General features: G+C 36.2%; 1 protein-coding gene and 1 non-coding gene across 4 annotated transcripts in view; one reads left to right on the forward strand and one right to left on the reverse strand.

The window, feature by feature from the left end:
* The window catches only part of USP32 (ubiquitin specific peptidase 32), a 242,916-nt gene that overhangs the window by 11,502 nt on the left and 212,887 nt on the right, over positions 1–18,527 (reverse strand). For all 3 annotated transcript variants that reach the window (XM_043583859.1, XM_043583858.1, XM_043583860.1), the window contains 5 exons: positions 18,011–18,122; positions 16,409–16,620; positions 9,982–10,166; positions 5,812–5,898; positions 4,765–4,885 (listed from right to left, as the gene is read on the reverse strand). In XM_043583859.1, the coding sequence (XP_043439794.1) occupies positions 4,765–4,885; positions 5,812–5,898; positions 9,982–10,166; positions 16,409–16,620; positions 18,011–18,122 (717 nt within the window). The remainder of the gene's footprint in view (positions 1–4,764; positions 4,886–5,811; positions 5,899–9,981; positions 10,167–16,408; positions 16,621–18,010; positions 18,123–18,527) is intronic.
* Positions 400–506, forward strand: LOC122486288. The gene has a single exon (XR_006298125.1). It is a non-coding gene; the product is annotated as a U6 spliceosomal RNA (small nuclear RNA).

Below are 18,527 nucleotides of genomic sequence, written 5' to 3' on the forward strand. Positions count from 1 at the left end.
CTCTCAGTCTTTCCCCATTGAGGATGATATTAGCAGTGAATCTTTCATATATGGCTTTTATGATCTTGAGGTATGATACTTCTATCCCTACTTTCTTGTGGGTTTTTATCAAGAATGAATGCTATATTTTGTCAAAAATCGATACACTGAAAACTACAGAAAGCTTATGAAAGAAATTAAAGAAGACACACACACAAAAAAAGGAAAAATAATCCATGCTCCTGGATTAGAAAAACAATTATTATTAAAATGTCCATACTACCCAAAGCAACCTACATATTTAATGCAATCCCTATCAAAAAAGCACCAGCATTCTTCACAGAGCTAGAACAAACAATCCTAAAATTTTTATGGAGCCAGAAAAGATCAAAAATAGAGCAATCTTGAAAAAGAAAACCAGTGCTCGCTTCGGCAGCACATATACTAAAATTGGAACGATACAGAGAAGATTAGCATGGCCCCTGCGCAAGGATGACATGCAAATTCGCGAAGCGTTCCATATTTTTAAGACATCCAGATGGCCAACAGGCACATGAAAAGATGCTCAACATCTCTCCTCATCAGGGAAATACAAATCAAAACCACACTCAGATATCACCTCACGCCAGTCAGAGTGGCCAAAATGAACAAATCAGGAGACTATAGATGCTGGCGAGGATGTGGAGAAATAGGAACCCTCTTGCACTATAGGCGGGAATGCAAATTGGTGCAGCCACTCTGGAAAACTGTGGAGGTTCCTCAAAAAATTAAAAATAGACTTACCCTATGACCCAGCAGTAGCACTGCTAGGAATTTACCCAAGGGATACAGGAGTACTGATGCATAGGGGCACTTGTACCCCAGTGTTTATAGCAGCACTCTCAACAATAGCCAAATTGTGGAAAAAGCCTAAATGTCCATCAACTGATGAATGGATAAAGAAAGTGTGGTTTATATACACAATGGAGTACTACGTGGCAATGAGAAAGAATGAAATATGGCCCTTTGTAGCAACATGGATGGAACTGGAGAGTGTTATGCTAAGTGAAATAAGCCATACATAGAAAGACAGATACCATATGTGTTCACTCTTATGTGGATCCTGAGAAACAACAGAAACCCATGGGGGAGGGGAAGGAAAAAAAAAGAAAAAAAAAAGAGGTTAGAGTGGGAGAGAGAGCTAAAGCATAAGAGACTCTTAAAAACTGAGAGCAAACTGAGGGTTGATGGGGGGTGGGAGGGAGGGGAGGGTAGGTGATGGGTACTGAAGAGGGCATCTTTTGAGATGAGCACTGGGTGTTGTATGGAAACCAATTTGACAATAAATTTCATATAATAAAAAAAATAAGAAAATAAAAAAAATAAAAAAATAAAAAATTTGAGATAATCAGGAAAAAAAGAAAAAGAAAAAGAAAAAGAAAAAGAAAAAGAAAAAGAAAAAGAAAAAGAAAAACCAAAGCTGGAGGCATCACAATACCAGACTTCCAAGTTGTATTACAAAGCTGTAATCATCTAGACAGTATAGTACTGGCACAAAAACAGACACTCAGATCAATGGAACAGAATAGAGAACCCAGAAATAGACCCACAAACGTATGGGCAACTAATCTTTGACAAAGCAGGAAAGAATATCCAATGGAATAAAGACAGTCTCTTCAGTAAGTGGTGCTGGAAAACTGCACAGCGACATACAGAAAAATGAACCTGGACCACTTTCTTACACCATACAAAAAAATAAACTCAAAATGGATGAAAGACATAAACATAAGACAGGAAGCCATCAAAATCCTCGAGGAGAAAGCAGGCAAAAACCTCGTAGACCTCAGCCGCAGCAACTTCTTACTCACCAGGTCTCCAGAGGCAAGGGAAACAAAAGCAAAAATGAACTATTGGGACTCGTCAAAACAAAAAACAAAAAACAAAAAACTTCTGCACGGCGAAGGAAACATTCAGCAAAACTAAAAGGCAACTGACAGAATGGGAGAGGATATTTGCAAATGACATATCAGATAAAGGATTAGTATCCAAAGCCTATAAAGAACTTATCAAACTCAACACCCAAAAAACAAATAATCCAGTGAAGAAATGGGCAAAAGACATGAATAGACCAGACCCTTTTCCAAAGAAGACATCCACATGGCTCACAGACACATGCAAAAATGCTCAACATCAAAAAACAAAAAAACAAAAAAAACCCAACCCCCCCCCCAAAAAAAACCCACAAAAAATTTTTAAAAAATATTAAAAAACAAGAAGGGGCACCTGGGTGGCTTAGTCGGTTGAGCGTCCGACTTCAGCTCAGGCCATGATCTCACAGTCTGTGAGTTCGAGCCCCATGTCAGGCTCTGTGCTCACGGCTCAGAGCCTGAAGTCTGCTTCGGATTCTGTGTCTCCCTCTCTCTCTGCTCCCCCCCCCCCCCCCCCCCCGCCCTGCTCTGTCTCTCTCTCTCTGTCAAAAATAAATAAACATTAAAAAAAATAAATAAAAAATGCTCAACATCACTCATCATCAGGGAAATACAAGTCAAAATCACAATGAGATATCACCTCACACTTGTCACAGTGGCTAACATTAACAACTCAGGCAACAACAGATGTTGGAGAGGATGCGGAGAAAGAGGATCTCTTTTGCACTGCTGGTGGGAATGCAACGTGGTGCAGCCATTCTGGAAAACAGTTTGTGGAGGTTCCTCAAAAAATTAAAAATAGAACTACCTACGACCCAGCAACTGCAATAGTAGGTATTTATCCAAGGGATACAGGTATGCTGTTTCAAAGGGGCATATGCACCCCAATGTTTATAACAAACAGCACTACTGACCATAGCCAAAGTATGGAAAGAGACCAAATGTCCATTGATGGATGAATGGTATATATTCTTCCATCTTCAGATGGAAGATGTGGTATATATTTATACACATTTGCAACTATGTGGATGGAACTAGAGGGTATTATGCCAAGCGAAATTAGAGAAAGACAAATATCATGACTTCACTCATAAGGAATTTAAGATGCAAAACAGATGAAGATAAGGGAAGGGAAGCAAAAATAATATAAGAACAGGGAGGGGGACAAAACAGAAGAGACTCATAAATCCAGAGAACAAACAGAGGGTTACTGGCAGGGTTGTGTGTGTGTGGGGGGATGGGCTAAATGGGTAAGGGGCATTAAGGAGTCTACTCCTGAAATCATTGTTGTGCTATATATGCTAACTAACTTGGATGTAAATTAAAAAATAAATAAAAAACCAAACAAAGCCATCACATCATTAAGTATCATGGTAATCATGGTAAAAACTCCTGGTAATCATCATTTTCAATGACTGCATAATATTTTATCAAATTTATATACTATGCTTTATTTAACCAATCTTCTAATGTGGGACAAATACAAGTTGTGTCTAATTTTTTTAGTGTTCTAAAAAATGCTATGATGATTATTTGTCAGCATTAAAGTATTTCCCTAGAATAAATTCCTGGAAGGGAAATTACTGCAATAAACAACATAAAATATATGGGTAATAATGTCAATTTTGAACCAAGGTAATCACTTTGTCTACGTGACTCTCTAAGCACATACAGAAACCACAGGTAGGAAGAGAAATTTAGTAGGAAGAAATTAGTCATGTGGCCGCAGTCCCCACCAAAGCAGGATATCTCAATAGCAAGTTGGTTTCCATGGTATCCTAAGAGCATCACTGAAAGTGGAAATGGGGTGAGATTTAACAGGTCACGTAGGCCCTTTTTTCTATAAGCAGGATGTCCTCCAGAGCTTTTCAGATCATACACTGGAAATTTCCATCAAGAGCCACATAAATGCAAAAGCAACTACAATTCTTCATGTAACTAAAAAAAAAAAAAAATCCGTTGATGCTGTTGCTTTTATTTCTCCATCAGATTCATCATATCTCTATCCACCAACTATCTAGCCAATCTATCCTTCAACAATTATAAAAATTTAATATTTTTATATTAATATATTTATATTATATATAACATATATTTATTTATATATTTATATATATTTATAAATATATATTTATATATAGTATTATATATAAATATATATTATATATAATATAAATATAATATATATTTATATATATTTATATATATTTGTATTATATATAATATATAATTAATATAAACTATAAATAAAAAAATTTAATATTTTTATAATATTAATATAAATATAAGTATTTAATATTTATAAAAATATAAATATTTTTATAGTTAGTATGGAGTTATTAGTCTTTTTGAAGTAACATTTTCAAAATGTAAAAACTGTTTTCCCAGTAGAGGAATGCTAAGTGTGAAGGAATAGCCATTGAGATACATTCTTAGGTGCCCAGTCTTGAAATATTCAATCTTTCCTTTAATTTTTCTGATCACTATGCCCAGTAAGCAGCTGTAGCCCTGGGATGCCTTCGAGCTAAGTTACAGTGTTACTAAATGCTGCAGCTGTAATAATAATTAATAAATAGGCAAAGAGGTATTTATTGCTTGGAGGCCAAACAATATAATGTCTTAGTCATACCCAGAATTTCAAGATTTACTTATTAGTGGTGTTTTTTGAAATGTAATGTCCCAATACAAGTAACTCTGTAAGTGGGAAAACTGAAACATCCATGTAATCATGTCAATATATTAAGTGGCTTAGAGAATACCAATGAATGTTTTTCTGATTGTATTTAGATCACCTAAAACAGAAATGTCACAATACAGTTAAACTGGGAAAATTTTTACTTATGAAAACTACCATCTTATGGTGGCCTTGAGTACTTACCCTTTCCTGTGATGTTTGATAGCGGAGGTGAAGAGCTGTGGGGTCCCAATCTACAGCAATATAGGCATTTCCAATGAAAGCTCTGTCTTCTCCACAATCAATTTTACAGCCTCTGCAAAATCTAAAGGGACGAAAATGATCTACTAAGGAATGAATAATTATGAAAGAATCAACATTTTCAGAAATATTTTCTCTTTCTACTTCTCCACTTTCTTGGGTTCAGAATCTGTCATGGGCCTCTAACTTAAGATTGATAAATGTATGAATATGTATTAGTAATTATTTTTATTTCAGGGAAGCATGCTCATTACTTCTCAAGTCTTCGGTTTTTCAAAGCACTTGATAACCATTTGTTAATCCACATGAATGTGTGGACTTTATGGAAGATAAATGACGCGGGGATTGGATATTTGAGATAATATACCTCTAAGAAAATTCTAAATTTAGTCATTTAATACTCTGAGGAAGGACAATTCATCTGATGTAACAATGCCTATTTCCTTGTTTGTAAAGTGGCACACTAAATAAATGTTTGTAAAAATTTATGGGAAGGGAAGGACCATGACAAAGCCATGATTTCAATGCCTATTTAGATTCCATTTGCTAAGTCTATTATAGTTCTCTGAAGGTTGTTGACTTTAGCACTCAGATATTTCGCAAGCTGCAACAATACTGACCAACCAGTCTCCATGATTCTTCTAAAAGTCAAAAACAGACTTCCACGAAGTCTAGTAAGTAGACTATGTTCTACTGGGCTCAGAATGCTAAACTGATTTATATATAAGGAGCAGAAGGTATAAAATAATAAATGTTAATCATAAACTATGAATTTAATGAGGATCACAAAGTTTACAAAACCAGCTAAGGCTCAAGAGCAAAACTTAGCTACAGACCACATAAGAAAAAGATGAATCAACAATTGCGATGTTTATTTCAAGCTTCTTATTATTTAGTATTACTTCTAAAAACTGGAAACCTTATGCAAAAGGTATAATATCTGAAGCTGCAATGCTACTAAAATTTTTCTTTTGCATAAGATTACTTTACCTATACCATGGGCACCAAGCACAGGAGTTCCCATCTTTCTGCACAACTCGTAGAGTGAAGGGATACTGATAGCCCATACTGTCATCACTGAAACAGAACATAAACCAAAGAGTATAAAAAACATTTTTAAAAAATTTGTTTTTTTATTTTTTTAAATTTACATCCAAATTAGTTAGCATATAGTGCAACAATTTCAGAAGTAGATTCTTTAGTGCCCCTTTACCCATTTAGCACATCCCCCCCCCCCCCACAATCCTTAGTTTGTTCTCCATATTTATGAGTCTCTTCTGTTTTGTCCCCCTCCCTGTTTTTATATTATTTTTGTTTCCCTTCCTTTATGTTCATCTGTTTTGTCTCTTAAAGTCCTCATATGAGTGAAGTCATATGATTTTTGTCTTTCTCTGATTGACCAGTTCCATTCATGTAGTTGCAAATGGCAAGATTTCATTCTTTTTGATTGCCGAGTAATACTCAGTTGTGTATACATATAAACCACATCTTCTTTATCCATTCATCCATCAATAGACATTTGGGTTCTTTCCATACTTTGGCTATTATTGATAGTGCTGCTATAAACATGGTGGGGGGCATGTGTCCCTTCGAAACAGCACGCCTGTATCCCTTGGATAAATGCCTAGCAGCGCAATTGCTGGGTTGTAGGGTAGTTCTATTTTTAGTTTTTTGAGGAACCTCCATACTGTTTTCCAGAGTGGCTGCACCAACTTACATTCCCATAAAAAACATTTCTATTTGAGGTCTCAACTCCTTTTCATTTTTTCTTGAAGTAACCCTAGGAAGGGGCATCTGTCAGAGCAGTATGCTCATGGTTGACAGTTCAATGCTAGTTATTTTAACCCATTAGCAGCAGCCCTGTACCAACCCCACTCAGGGCTCCCATGTTGTATCCCTGTTACAGAAGGTAGACAGACTAGACTGCCAGATGTCTCTGAGAGAGGCCATGTGGTCCACACAAAATTTTAAGATAAGCTAATAACCTTATAAGCTAATAAGCTAATCATGAAATCAACTACCAATTATCCTTCAGCCCTAATTCTATCACAAGATTTAATTCACATTAAACTAAAATAATTAGACCTTTCCATGACAAGAACATTGCCACAGCACAGAAAGCCGAAAGATCATAATGGTTTTTAGAAGAGCGGACTATATAATATATATATATATATATATATATATATATATATATATATATATATATATATATAAATATAAAATAAAATATATATTTATATTGACATATTTCCTTTTTTTTTTTGTTTTGTTTAAGTAATCTCTACACCCAATGTGGGGCTCAAACTCACCACCCTGAGATCAAGAGTCACATGTTTTTCCAACCGAGCCAGTCAGGCACCCCAGAAGCGTTCTTGAATCAGAATCCTGATGTGGTACACTGTGAGGCACCCTTTTCCCTGCCTTAACTACTCAAAGCTATAAGCTACCTAACATTTTTAGAGTAATGTCTTTTAACTGCAAGACAGCCTTGATTATCCCACTTAAACAAGTATTTTTCTTCATCCTTGCCCCAATAAGAAGCAATGCAAGACACCACATTTGGCAACTGGTAGTACCTGTTACATGGTTGCTAAAGGTAATGAAACCATGATAAGGACTTTGCCACCTCCAAAACGTTCAGTTCCAAATATCCTACCTTGCAATAGCTACCTCCTAACTTTTTAAATCGCTTATTCAAGTATCACTACTCTAACAATTCTTTGACCAAAGAGAAATTTCTAATTACTGCTCTCAAATCCTCACTTTCCTCCTTATCCACTGTCGCTCAAAATAATCATCTTTTATATAGATCCTCGATTCCAGGAATTTGTCCATCTAATCTAAACATTCAAATTTATTGACATTAACACTCACAAAAATAGAGAACTGTACAATGAACCCCCATGTATTGGTCACCCAACTATAATCATCATCAACCCTCAGCCACTTTTAATTCACCCTTAACCTAGCTCTATAGATTCTTCCATTCCATTAAAAAAAAAAATGGGAAAATATACATAAAATTTACCATTCAACTTTTTTTTAAAAGTAGGCTTCAAGAACAGTGTGGAGCCAAACATGGGGATTGAACTCACAACCATGAGATCAAGACCTGAGCTGAGATCAAGAGTCAGACGCTTAAGCAAATGAGCCACCCAGGCACCTGTACCATTTAACCATTTTTAAGTATACAATTCAGTGGCATTAAAGGCATTCACAATGCTGTCTGTGCAACCATCACCACCATCCATCTCCAGAATTTTTTCATCTTCCCAAACAGAAACTCTGTACCATTAAGCAATAATAATACTCCTTTCCTCCCAAACCCTAGTAACCTCTAATCTAATTTCTGTCTATGAATTTGCCTACTCAAAATGTCTCATAAAAGTGAAATCATACAGTATTTATCCTTTTGTATCTGGCTTATTTCACTTAGTATAATGTTTTCAAGGTTCAACCATGTTGTAGTGTGTATCAGAACTTCATTCCTTTTTATGGCTGACAAATACTCCACTGTATGTACATACCACAGTTTATCCATTTGTCTGCTGATGGACATTTGGGTTGTTTCCACCTCTTGGCTATTGTGACCCACTAGATTATTTTGAAGGAAATCAGAGGCATTTTATCATTTTCATTCATAAATATTTCATTGTGTTATCTGTAAAAGACTAACTCTTATTATCTTTTTTATTGCCTATAGGACTATTTTCTCTTTATTCTAACCTCCATGCCTTCATCTACCATTCCATCTATACTAAAATAGCTTTTGCAAAGGTCACCAAAGACTGCCATTTTATCAAGTCCAGTGGTCAGTTCCCAGGCCTCTTCTTACTAAATCTCTCTGTAGCATTTGAAACTGATCATTCTTCCTTTAAACACTTCTTCACTTCTGGGACACCACTCACTCCTAATTTTCTTCTTTCGTCACTGGCTGCTTCTTCTCAATCTCCTTTTTTGTCATTTTTCAACCTCTAAATGTTGGAATGCATCAGGAATTACATTGTGGGGGGGGGGGGTGTCTTCTCTATCTCTTACTCCCTAAACGTTATCATCTGGTCTCAGGGATTTAAATACCAACTATTTGTGATGACACCTATATTTTTATATCTCCAACAAAGGACACTGAAGTCTATATCCCACTTAAAAATATAACATACATATTGAATTTAACTTGATTCCTGTCATCTCTTGCTCAAACCTACTCCTTCCTCAGTTTTCCTCACATTAAATGTTACCACCATTCACAAACAATTGCTCAGGCTGATAACCAAACTTGGGTTCCTCTTTCCCTCATACTCCATATCCAATTCATTAGCAAGCCCAGGGAAAAGTCCTCATCTGGAAGTTCTTCAATTTAATCACACTTTCACTTCAAATTTAATCTTGCCCTATTGTCATTTTTACTTAACATGACATTCCTCAACTAAATTGCTTATTATTTGCAGTTTTCCTTTAAGATTTATTCTTTTTTCTTAAATTACTTTTTTTTTTTAATTTGAGGGAGAGAGAGAGAGAGATAGAGAGCGCACAGGGGAGAGGGGCAGAAGGAGAGAGAGAGAACCTTAAGCAAGCTCCACACTCAGCAAAGAGCCTGACGTGGGGCTTGATCCACAATCCTGGGATTATGACTTGAGCCAAAATCAAGAGTCAGACACTTAACAGACTGAGCCATGCAGGTGGCCCTCCATGTTAAACTAACAAGGCATGGAAACAATCCAACTGAATCATTTGTTATGGTATGGGGATTTTTCAGAGTTCATGTATAGCAATGTACGTGACTGTTTCCATTCTGCATTCCAGCAAGTTGAGAGGATACAAACTCCCTGGTGAATTTATACTCCCTAGTTTTGCAATAACAGAAGTCAAGGATAATACTGAAGCATTTAAAGCATTAGCAGGAGGGACTTCAGGTAAGAGAGTACAGAATGAAAGGATTATTAGACACTAGAATGTCTAGGTCATGAAAGGAAGTTGTACAGTCTCTCCTACTCAATAGATCAAACCACATGGTTGAATTATATGCTTTCTGGATGGCTCTTCAAAGAGTGATTAACTTAACATGGAATGTGTCCTATATATTACATAGAATTCATGTAAATTCTTCTTCCTGAGTTTGGAAACCACCTGTCCAGGCTTATCCCCCTCTCAACTCACCAATCCTGAGCATGGTTACTGGCTTCCTGAGGTGGGAGTGGGCTGGCTAATCGAGACACCTGAATCCAGACCGCATCATACAGGTCCTTCTTCCGGGTATGCACAGTACATGGAACAATCAGTGGCATTCCAAAGAGGCTGGGGCGATTCTTCTGAGATGAAAGGAAATACAGTTCTGTCCTCATCTGTATGTACAAACAAGAGAAGAAAGGGCTGAGAAGACAGGCCTTTGATTCCTCCCTTTCATTCTAAGACAGCCAATAACAGGCAACAGTATCATTTTCAAAGTAGTCCCTACCACACTTCTCTTTATAAAACCACGTTTAATTAATATAGAGAATATGGTTATTTAGAGTGGAAGGTTGAAGATTGAAGTATTGCCAATTTTAGAACTGCTATCAAACTTTTCAGCATTTAGTATTTTCAAACTAGTTTTCTCTGATAAATATTTCTCACACACACAGAACTACATGTAAAAACTAGTAATAGTTTCCTAACTCAAGGTTTTTAAAAGCACTTAAAATCCTTTCTCTAGAAAGGATGCCAGTAAACCAAACTGCCTCAAAACACAATTTTCTAAAAAGGTGTTGACAGCTGTTGTTAGAGCAGCAATTCCTAAACTGTTGGGAAGATATGAAACCCAGCCATTTAATGTTATAACAACTTATGCACCTTCCTAAAAGTAGCTGAGCTGACTTTAGTCTTTTTTGTTTTTTAATTACGTGATAGAATAAAAGTAAAGTAAACTTCAAAAATATTTGCTTTTAGTAAGTTAAGGAGATTCCTTAATATAGAGATACTGCACAGAAGTAGCTTGGAAATGGCTGCTTAATAAAACAAAAGTTTAGTATAATAAAAGGTTGACTGCAATTCAGGATTACTCAAAAAACTGCTGAGCACTTGGACATTTAATTCTTTAAGTGTGGTCTTTGTGTAGTAGTTAGAGAAGCTAAATCAACAACTTACAAACTCACCAACGGTTAGCTAGTTTCTTAAAGACTTCTATTTCAGATTCTCAAGCATTTTATCTTGCCATTATTCATTTTTTAAATTAAACCCTTTTTTTTTTAAGATCTTATTTTTAAGTAATCTCTACACCCAACATGGGGCTCAAACTTACAACCATGAGATCAAGAGTTGCATGCTCTACCAACTGAGCTAGCCAGGCACCCCTTGCATTATTCATTTAAGCTTAGCTAAAAACATGATTCTAAGACTGTATTTCATGTGCTGATGTTCTTATAAGACTCACAGTTGATACGTGGACAGAATTCAGAATAACTATTTTTCAAAAACCTAAAAACAGGGGCACATGGGTAGCTCAATCAGTTGAGCATCTTACTCTTGATTTCAGCTCAGGTCGTGATCTTGTGGTCATGAGATCAAGCCCTGCATCAGGCTCTGTGCTGGATGTGGAGCCTGTTTAAGATTCTCTCTCTCCCTCTCCTTCTGCCCCCCACCCCTGTGTGCACACTCTCTCTCTAAAAAAAACAAACAACCAATAAAACAAAAAATCTAAAAATATAGGTTAATTCTTCTCTCCTTAAACTTCTACTGTTCTTCCACTCTCTCAGCAGATGACTTATTTTACCAAATAAATGAGATCATCTAAGCAATGACCTCTTCATTCCTCAGTGTAGCTCTTTTCTAAACCCACAAAAAATTTTCATCCTCTTGAAGGTAACTTCTCCCAGTACCACTGGGAGATACTACTCAGTTCCTCATGGGAATAACACTCCCAGCTTTCCTACACCAGGAATCCTCCTTTTGCTCTCTCCTAACAACTTTTCCTCCCAGCTGGAAAAACTCATTTGGCCCAACTGTTCAAAGTAGTTTTGCTCCATTTCTTTACTCAGTTATACTGCGAAACTTCAATTTTCACTCTTTTGATTTCTCTGGTCCATGTAAACCACTTCTTTCTTTCTTTTTTCCTTTAAATTGACTTTTCCTTTATTTGTCGCATCAATACCGTTTTCCCATTTCTCTATTTTCTGAATATTCTTGCCTAGGTTGCCTTGTCTCATTCTTATTCATCTTTTACCTTGTAGAAAGGAGGAGACAAAAAAAAACTACTTTCAAAGTAATTCAATCATGAGATCAGAAAGGTCTGAAAGAAGGTGGCAATAAAAATGAAGAAATGGTAAATTCAAGTAGTATTTTAAAATAAGATATTAAGGGGATGGGGCCCCTGGGTGGCTCAGTTGGTTAAGCATCCGATTTCGGCTCAGGTCATGATCTCACAGTTCGTTGAGTTCAAGCCCCGCTTTGGGCTCTGTACTGACAGCTCAGAGCCTGGAGCCTGCTTCGGATTCTGTGTCTCCCTTCCACTCTGCCCCTCCCCAACTTGTGCTCTTTCTCTCAAAAATGAAAGAATAAATAAACTTAAAAAAAAAAAAGAAAAGAAATTAAGGGTTGCCTGGATGGCTCAGCTTGTTGACTGTATGACTTCAGCTCAGGTCATGATCTCATGGTTTGTGAGTTCAAGCCCCCACATCAGGCTCTGCTGTCAGCACAGAGCCCACTTAGGATCCTCTCTTCTCCTCTCTCTCTGCCACTCCACCACTCGTGGTCTCTCTTTCTCTCAAAAAATACATTGTTTAAAAAAAAAAGAAGAAGAAATTAAAGGGCATAGTGATATGCTGAATATAGGGTTTTAGAAGAAAAGGGGAGAAAAAAATCTAAGGATACTCTCAGCCTTTAGCTTTTAGCATGGAAGAATGGTGTTGCCTTTCACAGAAATAATAGGAAAAGGGACTTGACTTGAGACAGACAGATGGTAAAATCAATTTTAGGTATTCCTAAAGCACCTGTCCAGATCATGAAAGAAACTGGAAATCGATAACTGGTTAAAAGGTGAAAATTAAGAGTTGACAATGTGGCTTTATGGTCTAATAATTACAAAAAACTGTATATAATGCTTTAGTACCTACCAAGTGCTCTATAAAACATATTCATGAAAATTCAAGAGAGTGGTTTTCCAAGACTTTTTAAAAAGTACATGAGAATTCTTAATTTATAATCTGATAATACTTGGTTAAAAAAAAGAGAGAGAGAGACATAGGGAAATGCTGATGGGAGTAGTTGGAGCTGTACTTAAAGCCAATACCAAGTACAAATGGATGCCTTAATTCTCTATCCACTCATATAATCCCATACAATCCTGTCTAGAACGTGGCCCATAGAATGTCATCTACGTTGTCAGGTGCTCACTTTAAGTCATGAGTTATTAATTCAAAAGGGTAGACAAGTACATTTTAAAGGATTATCACAAAGCAAATAGCTGTATAATCACTAGTCAAAGACAGAATACAGCTAGCACTCCAAAAGCCTCCCTCTGCTTCCTCCCAATCACAATTTCTTCCTTCCTTCAAAAGTTCAGTTTTTCTAATTTTATGGTAATCACTTCCTTGCTTTTTCTTTATAGTTTCATAGGCTATGCATAAAAACAGTAAATTTCATTTTCCCTGTTTTTAAAGTTTTTATTTATAAAAAGAATCATATATTTTATATTTCTTTTGTGTCTGGCTTCTTTTCCACATTAGATTTATGAAATTCATTTATTTTGGGGACAACTCTAAATTCATTCATTTTCATTGCTGTAGAATATTCTATCATATGAATGTCTCAACTTCCTTATCCTTTTTCTACTACTAATGGACATTTAATGTTTTTATTTTTTGTTTTCAGCTTTGGGCGATTACAGATAATGCTGCTAATGCTAATGCTGCTGAATGAATATTCTTGTACATATCTCCTGATACACACGTCTGTTTGGTAGATGCTTAAAAAGGAGAATTGCTTACCTTTAACTAGAAAACTACTTTCCAAAAGAGCTGTATTTACTTATACTCTTATTAGCAGTGTATGAGAGTTCCTGTTGCTCAAATATCCTCATCATCACTGTTAATCAGTTTAAGCTGCTCTGGTGGGTGTGCGGGTCATATGCTAATGGAGCTTTAATTTGTATTTCCCTGGTTAGTAGTCTGGCTGATCACTTTTTCATATGGTTACTGGCTATTTGTATATCCTTTCTGTGAAGTGCTTATTTAAAATTAACCATTTTTTATTCAAAAACATTTTTTATTTGAGAAAGGGAGACACAGAATAAGCAGGGAAGAGGGGCAGAAGGAGAGAGAATCTTTAGCAGGCTCACACTCAGCACAGAGCTGAGGCTCAACTGTGGGGCTCAATCCCACAACCCTGGGATCATGACCTGAGCCAAAATCAAGATTCAGATACCCAACTGAGTTCTTTATATTTTCTAGATTGAGTCTTTTTGTGGTTATAAGAGTGGCAGACATCTTTGACTCCAAGGCTTGCCTTTCTATGCAATGGCATCTTTTGATGGAACTAAAGTTCTTAATTTTAATGATGTCCAATTTATTAATCTTTTCCTTTATGGTTAGTGCTTTTTGTGTCCTATTTAAGTAGTCTTTTCCTACATCAAGGTCATGAATGTATTCACCTATTATCTTCTAGGAGCTGTTTTATTGTTTTGCTTTCATATTTAGTTCTGTAGTCCACCTGGAATTGAACATTATGTGGTAAGAGGTAGGTGTCAAGTTTCATATGGCTATTCAATTATCTCAGCACCATTTACCAAGAAAATTGCCTTTCTCTCACTGCTCTGCAATGCTATCTTTGTTATAATTCAAATGTTCATACATTTGTGAATCTGTCTCTGGGTTCTCTATTCTAAACCACTGTTAACTACTTGTCTTTTCTCATACCAATATCACAATGTCTTAAGTACTTAAGTGTTATAAAATAATTGTAATATCTTGTAGCTCAATTCATCATGCTTTACTCTTCTTCAAGAGTGTCTTGGTTACTCCAGTGCTTTGTATTTCCACATTTTTTTTTAATTTTAATTTTTTTTTTACTTTTTTTTATTAAAAAAAATTTTTTTTAATTTAGTTTGAGAGACAGAGAGAGCAGAGGAGGAGAGAATCCCAGGCAGGCTCCGTGCTGTCAGCACAGAGCCCGATGCAGGGCTCGAACTCACGAACCATGAGATCATGACCTGAGCCGAAACCAAGAGTCAGACACTTAACCAACTAAGCCCCCCAGGGCCCCCGTCCCCCGTTTGTTTAAGTTTCTTTATTTTGATAGAGCACAGGAGGGGCAGAGAGAGAGAATAATTTTTTTACTTTTTAAGTAAGCTCTGTGCCCAACATAGGGCTTGAACTTATGACCTCAAGATCAAGAGTCCCATACTCTACTGAATGAGCTAGCCAGGTGCCCCTCTGCTTCCACATTTTAGCATCAGCTTATCAAGTTTACATACACGAGCATACATACACATAGTAAGCATTTATATTGGGATTGTGCACTGAATCTGTAGATGAGTTTGTGAAGAACTCAGATCTTTGAAATATCTGGTCTTCTAATCCATGAACATGGTCTATTTCCCTCAAATATTTGAGTCTTCTTTAATTTTTATCAATATTTTTATTGCTTTCCATATAGATACCTTGTGTATCTGTTGGAGTTTATTTCTAGGTACTTAAATCTAATGACAAGTGCTATCAGTAAATCTCACTAGTGAACAGCAGAGGGAGAAGCAGAAGATCATGTAAAGATGGAGGCAGAGATTGGAGTTATGAGATAAGAAATGCCTATGGAAGTTGGAAGAGGCAAGGAAGGATTCTCCCCTAAAGCCTTTGGAGGGAGCACAGCCCTGGTGATTTCAGATGTCTTGAGATACCTATAGAACTATGAAAGAATAAATTTCTGTTGTTTTAAGCCATGAAATTTGTGCTAATTTGTTACAGCAGTCCTAGGAAACAACTTGTTTTTACCCAAGTACGTTCCTGTTTCTCTCCAAAAAAACCAACCAACCAACCAACCTCCAAATACATCCATGCTTACATGGCAGAGAAAATGTACATGCCTACATGAAAATATGGGAGACACAAACTTTTAAAAAGGGAGTAGTATTTGGATGTAGCAGCCATTCTGTTGCTGCTTAATATGAGTGAGGAATGACATTTCAAATTTTTAAAAAATGTTTATTCATTTTGTGTGTGTGTGTGCGTGTGTGTGCGTGAGAGAGAGAGAGAGAGAGAGAGAGAGAGAGAGAGAGAGAACAAGTGGGGGAGGAGCAGACAGAGAGGGAGACACAGAATCTAAAGCAGGCTCCAGGCTCTGAGCCATCAGCACAGAGCTGACACAGGCTTGAACCCACAAATTGTGAGATCATGACCTGAGCTGAGTCGGACACTTAAATGACTGAGCCACCCAGGCGCCACTGAGGAATGGTATTTCATATAATGGCCAGCATGTGTGTTACTAAATCCTGGCTCTGATCACTTACAATAACACCCTGAAAATGAACACAATGAAGAGGCTTCAAAGACAGAAAGTGGCTATGTTTCACAAATGACATTGGTTAAGATGAGCAGTAAGTTGCCTAATTTAAACTAACCATTTTTCGGTGGACTGCAATGATGTAGCCTGTAAAGGAATTGTCAGGAAGAGATGGCATATGACCATTCACCATTCCATTTGTGAAGTTCTTCTCAGTTCCACATGGCACAACAGTGTTTGGCATTCCATTGGGTATAAACATTGGTCGGGGCAAGTCTCCATTGGTTGTTAGGGTCAACATTCCATTTGTAGATGGGGAAGAGGAGAAATCTACAAATTCATAGATAAGTACAGCATCATAAGCTTGTGGTGTTTTCATCTTTGCTCTTTTCTCAAATAATGTGGGGACCAAGACCACTGTAGTAGAGTGTCTTTTAGCAAAGGACAGGGAGAAATAATAGTTCAAATAATAATTCTGGACTGACTGGAAGATTTTAATTTCAGATTTTACTTCTATAACTCACACTTAAGATGAAATGACAAAGCAAGAATAACTGCTGGAAGTAACTGCTTGGAAGTATAAGTAAAAAAAAAAAAAGTTGGTTTTCTTTTAGTTTTCTGAAAAGTAGAAGTAAAATTTTTGTAAGAATCTTTATCAGCATCATACCTGTTCAACCTAAATGATATTAAATTCAGATGGAAAATCCCATTTTTTTGTTCTTACAAATAGTTTGGACATACAAATAGTTCTGCCACTTGTTTTCTTTTCCCTCTCTACGAATTCATTTCTCTATTCCCCTAAAAACGTTCAGTTGAAAACAACAGTCTCTAGCTAGATGTTCCTTTTTTTTTCATTTTAGTTTTTAAAAAATATTTTTTAGATTAGTTTTAGATAAAGAGGAAAGTACAGATTTCGCATTTGTCCCCAAAAATGCAAAGCCTTCCCCATTAGCAACATCCCCCCAACCAAAGTGATATATTTGTTACAAATGATGAAAGCTGTCTTTTAAATTTAAATTATATTAAAAATGTATTTCTCTTAGTCTCAACAGTGCTCAACAGTCCATATGACTTGTGAATATTCTATTGGATGGAAAAGATTACAGAAAATTTCCATCATTGCAGACAGTTCTATTGAACAGTGATTATCTAAACAAAAAAGCAGTATTAAATCATCCATCAACCCACTATCAATACTCTACTAAGTGCCAACAAGAGGAGCCTCATTCTCTATGAGGCCCTTTATAGTCAGGAAATAAACCTAATTATAAGCAGTATGAGGAACAGACCAACAATGTTAATGGTCAAAAAGATTTAAGTGATAACCATATCAAACCACATGCATATTAAACAGATTCTTTTTTTGTTATTTCCTACCCCCACTTAAATAGATTCTTTTTGTCATGTTTATTGTTTTATTCTCTGATAGTATATTATATATCTCTCACACCATTTGTTGCCATGTTAGTATCAGATAAAAGAATTAAGAGATCTGAATTCCAGTGGTAGACTTAGTTAAATAAGCATCTGCTTGTCACTTACATTGCCTGAATTTTAGGTTCCTCATCTAAAAAATGAGGAATCTGAGCCAAATGATCACCAAGGTTTCCATCAGTCTCCAAAATTCTTTTGCCTGAATATCCTTAGCCCAAATAAATATAAACCCTTAGGCCAATATTTAAAGCTGAAATAACGAGAAGGAGCTCTAGTTCTATCTTACCTGTCTGTGTTGGACTAGAAGCTGAAATTGGAGATCCAGGAATGGGAATTTCAAATGCACACAAAAATCCACTCACTGAGAGTCTTACTTTTTGGTTGTCTTGAGGGAAATTCTACAGAAAAAGAGGATGAGAAGGAGGAAATGTTTCATATAAAATGGAAAATCATTTGAAACAAACGTCTTAGATGGTTTCACGAATAAAACAAACAAAATGACTGAATAACTTTTCTCAAACAGCTAAAAGATGAAAGCTTGATAAACTGACAGAAAACTAACCTCACCGACAAAACATGTTATCCCATTCCATAGGAAAGAAGTTGTTCTGAATAACTGATGGCTTAAGTTTTGTCCTTCATTTCAAGCATCTAAATCCCAAACCTCAGAGAGATCTTACCTTTGCATTACACATGAGAAAACATCAGTTGGGAGTTTGTTCAGAAAGCCCAAAGATGAATATGAATAATATCAATGGTAGGAGTTCAATTGAGGGTAGGCAATATATTATTATTTTATTAAT

This window comes from Prionailurus bengalensis, chromosome E1 (assembly GCF_016509475.1).
Source record: "Prionailurus bengalensis isolate Pbe53 chromosome E1, Fcat_Pben_1.1_paternal_pri, whole genome shotgun sequence".
NCBI classification, from domain to species: Eukaryota; Metazoa; Chordata; class Mammalia; order Carnivora; family Felidae; genus Prionailurus; species Prionailurus bengalensis.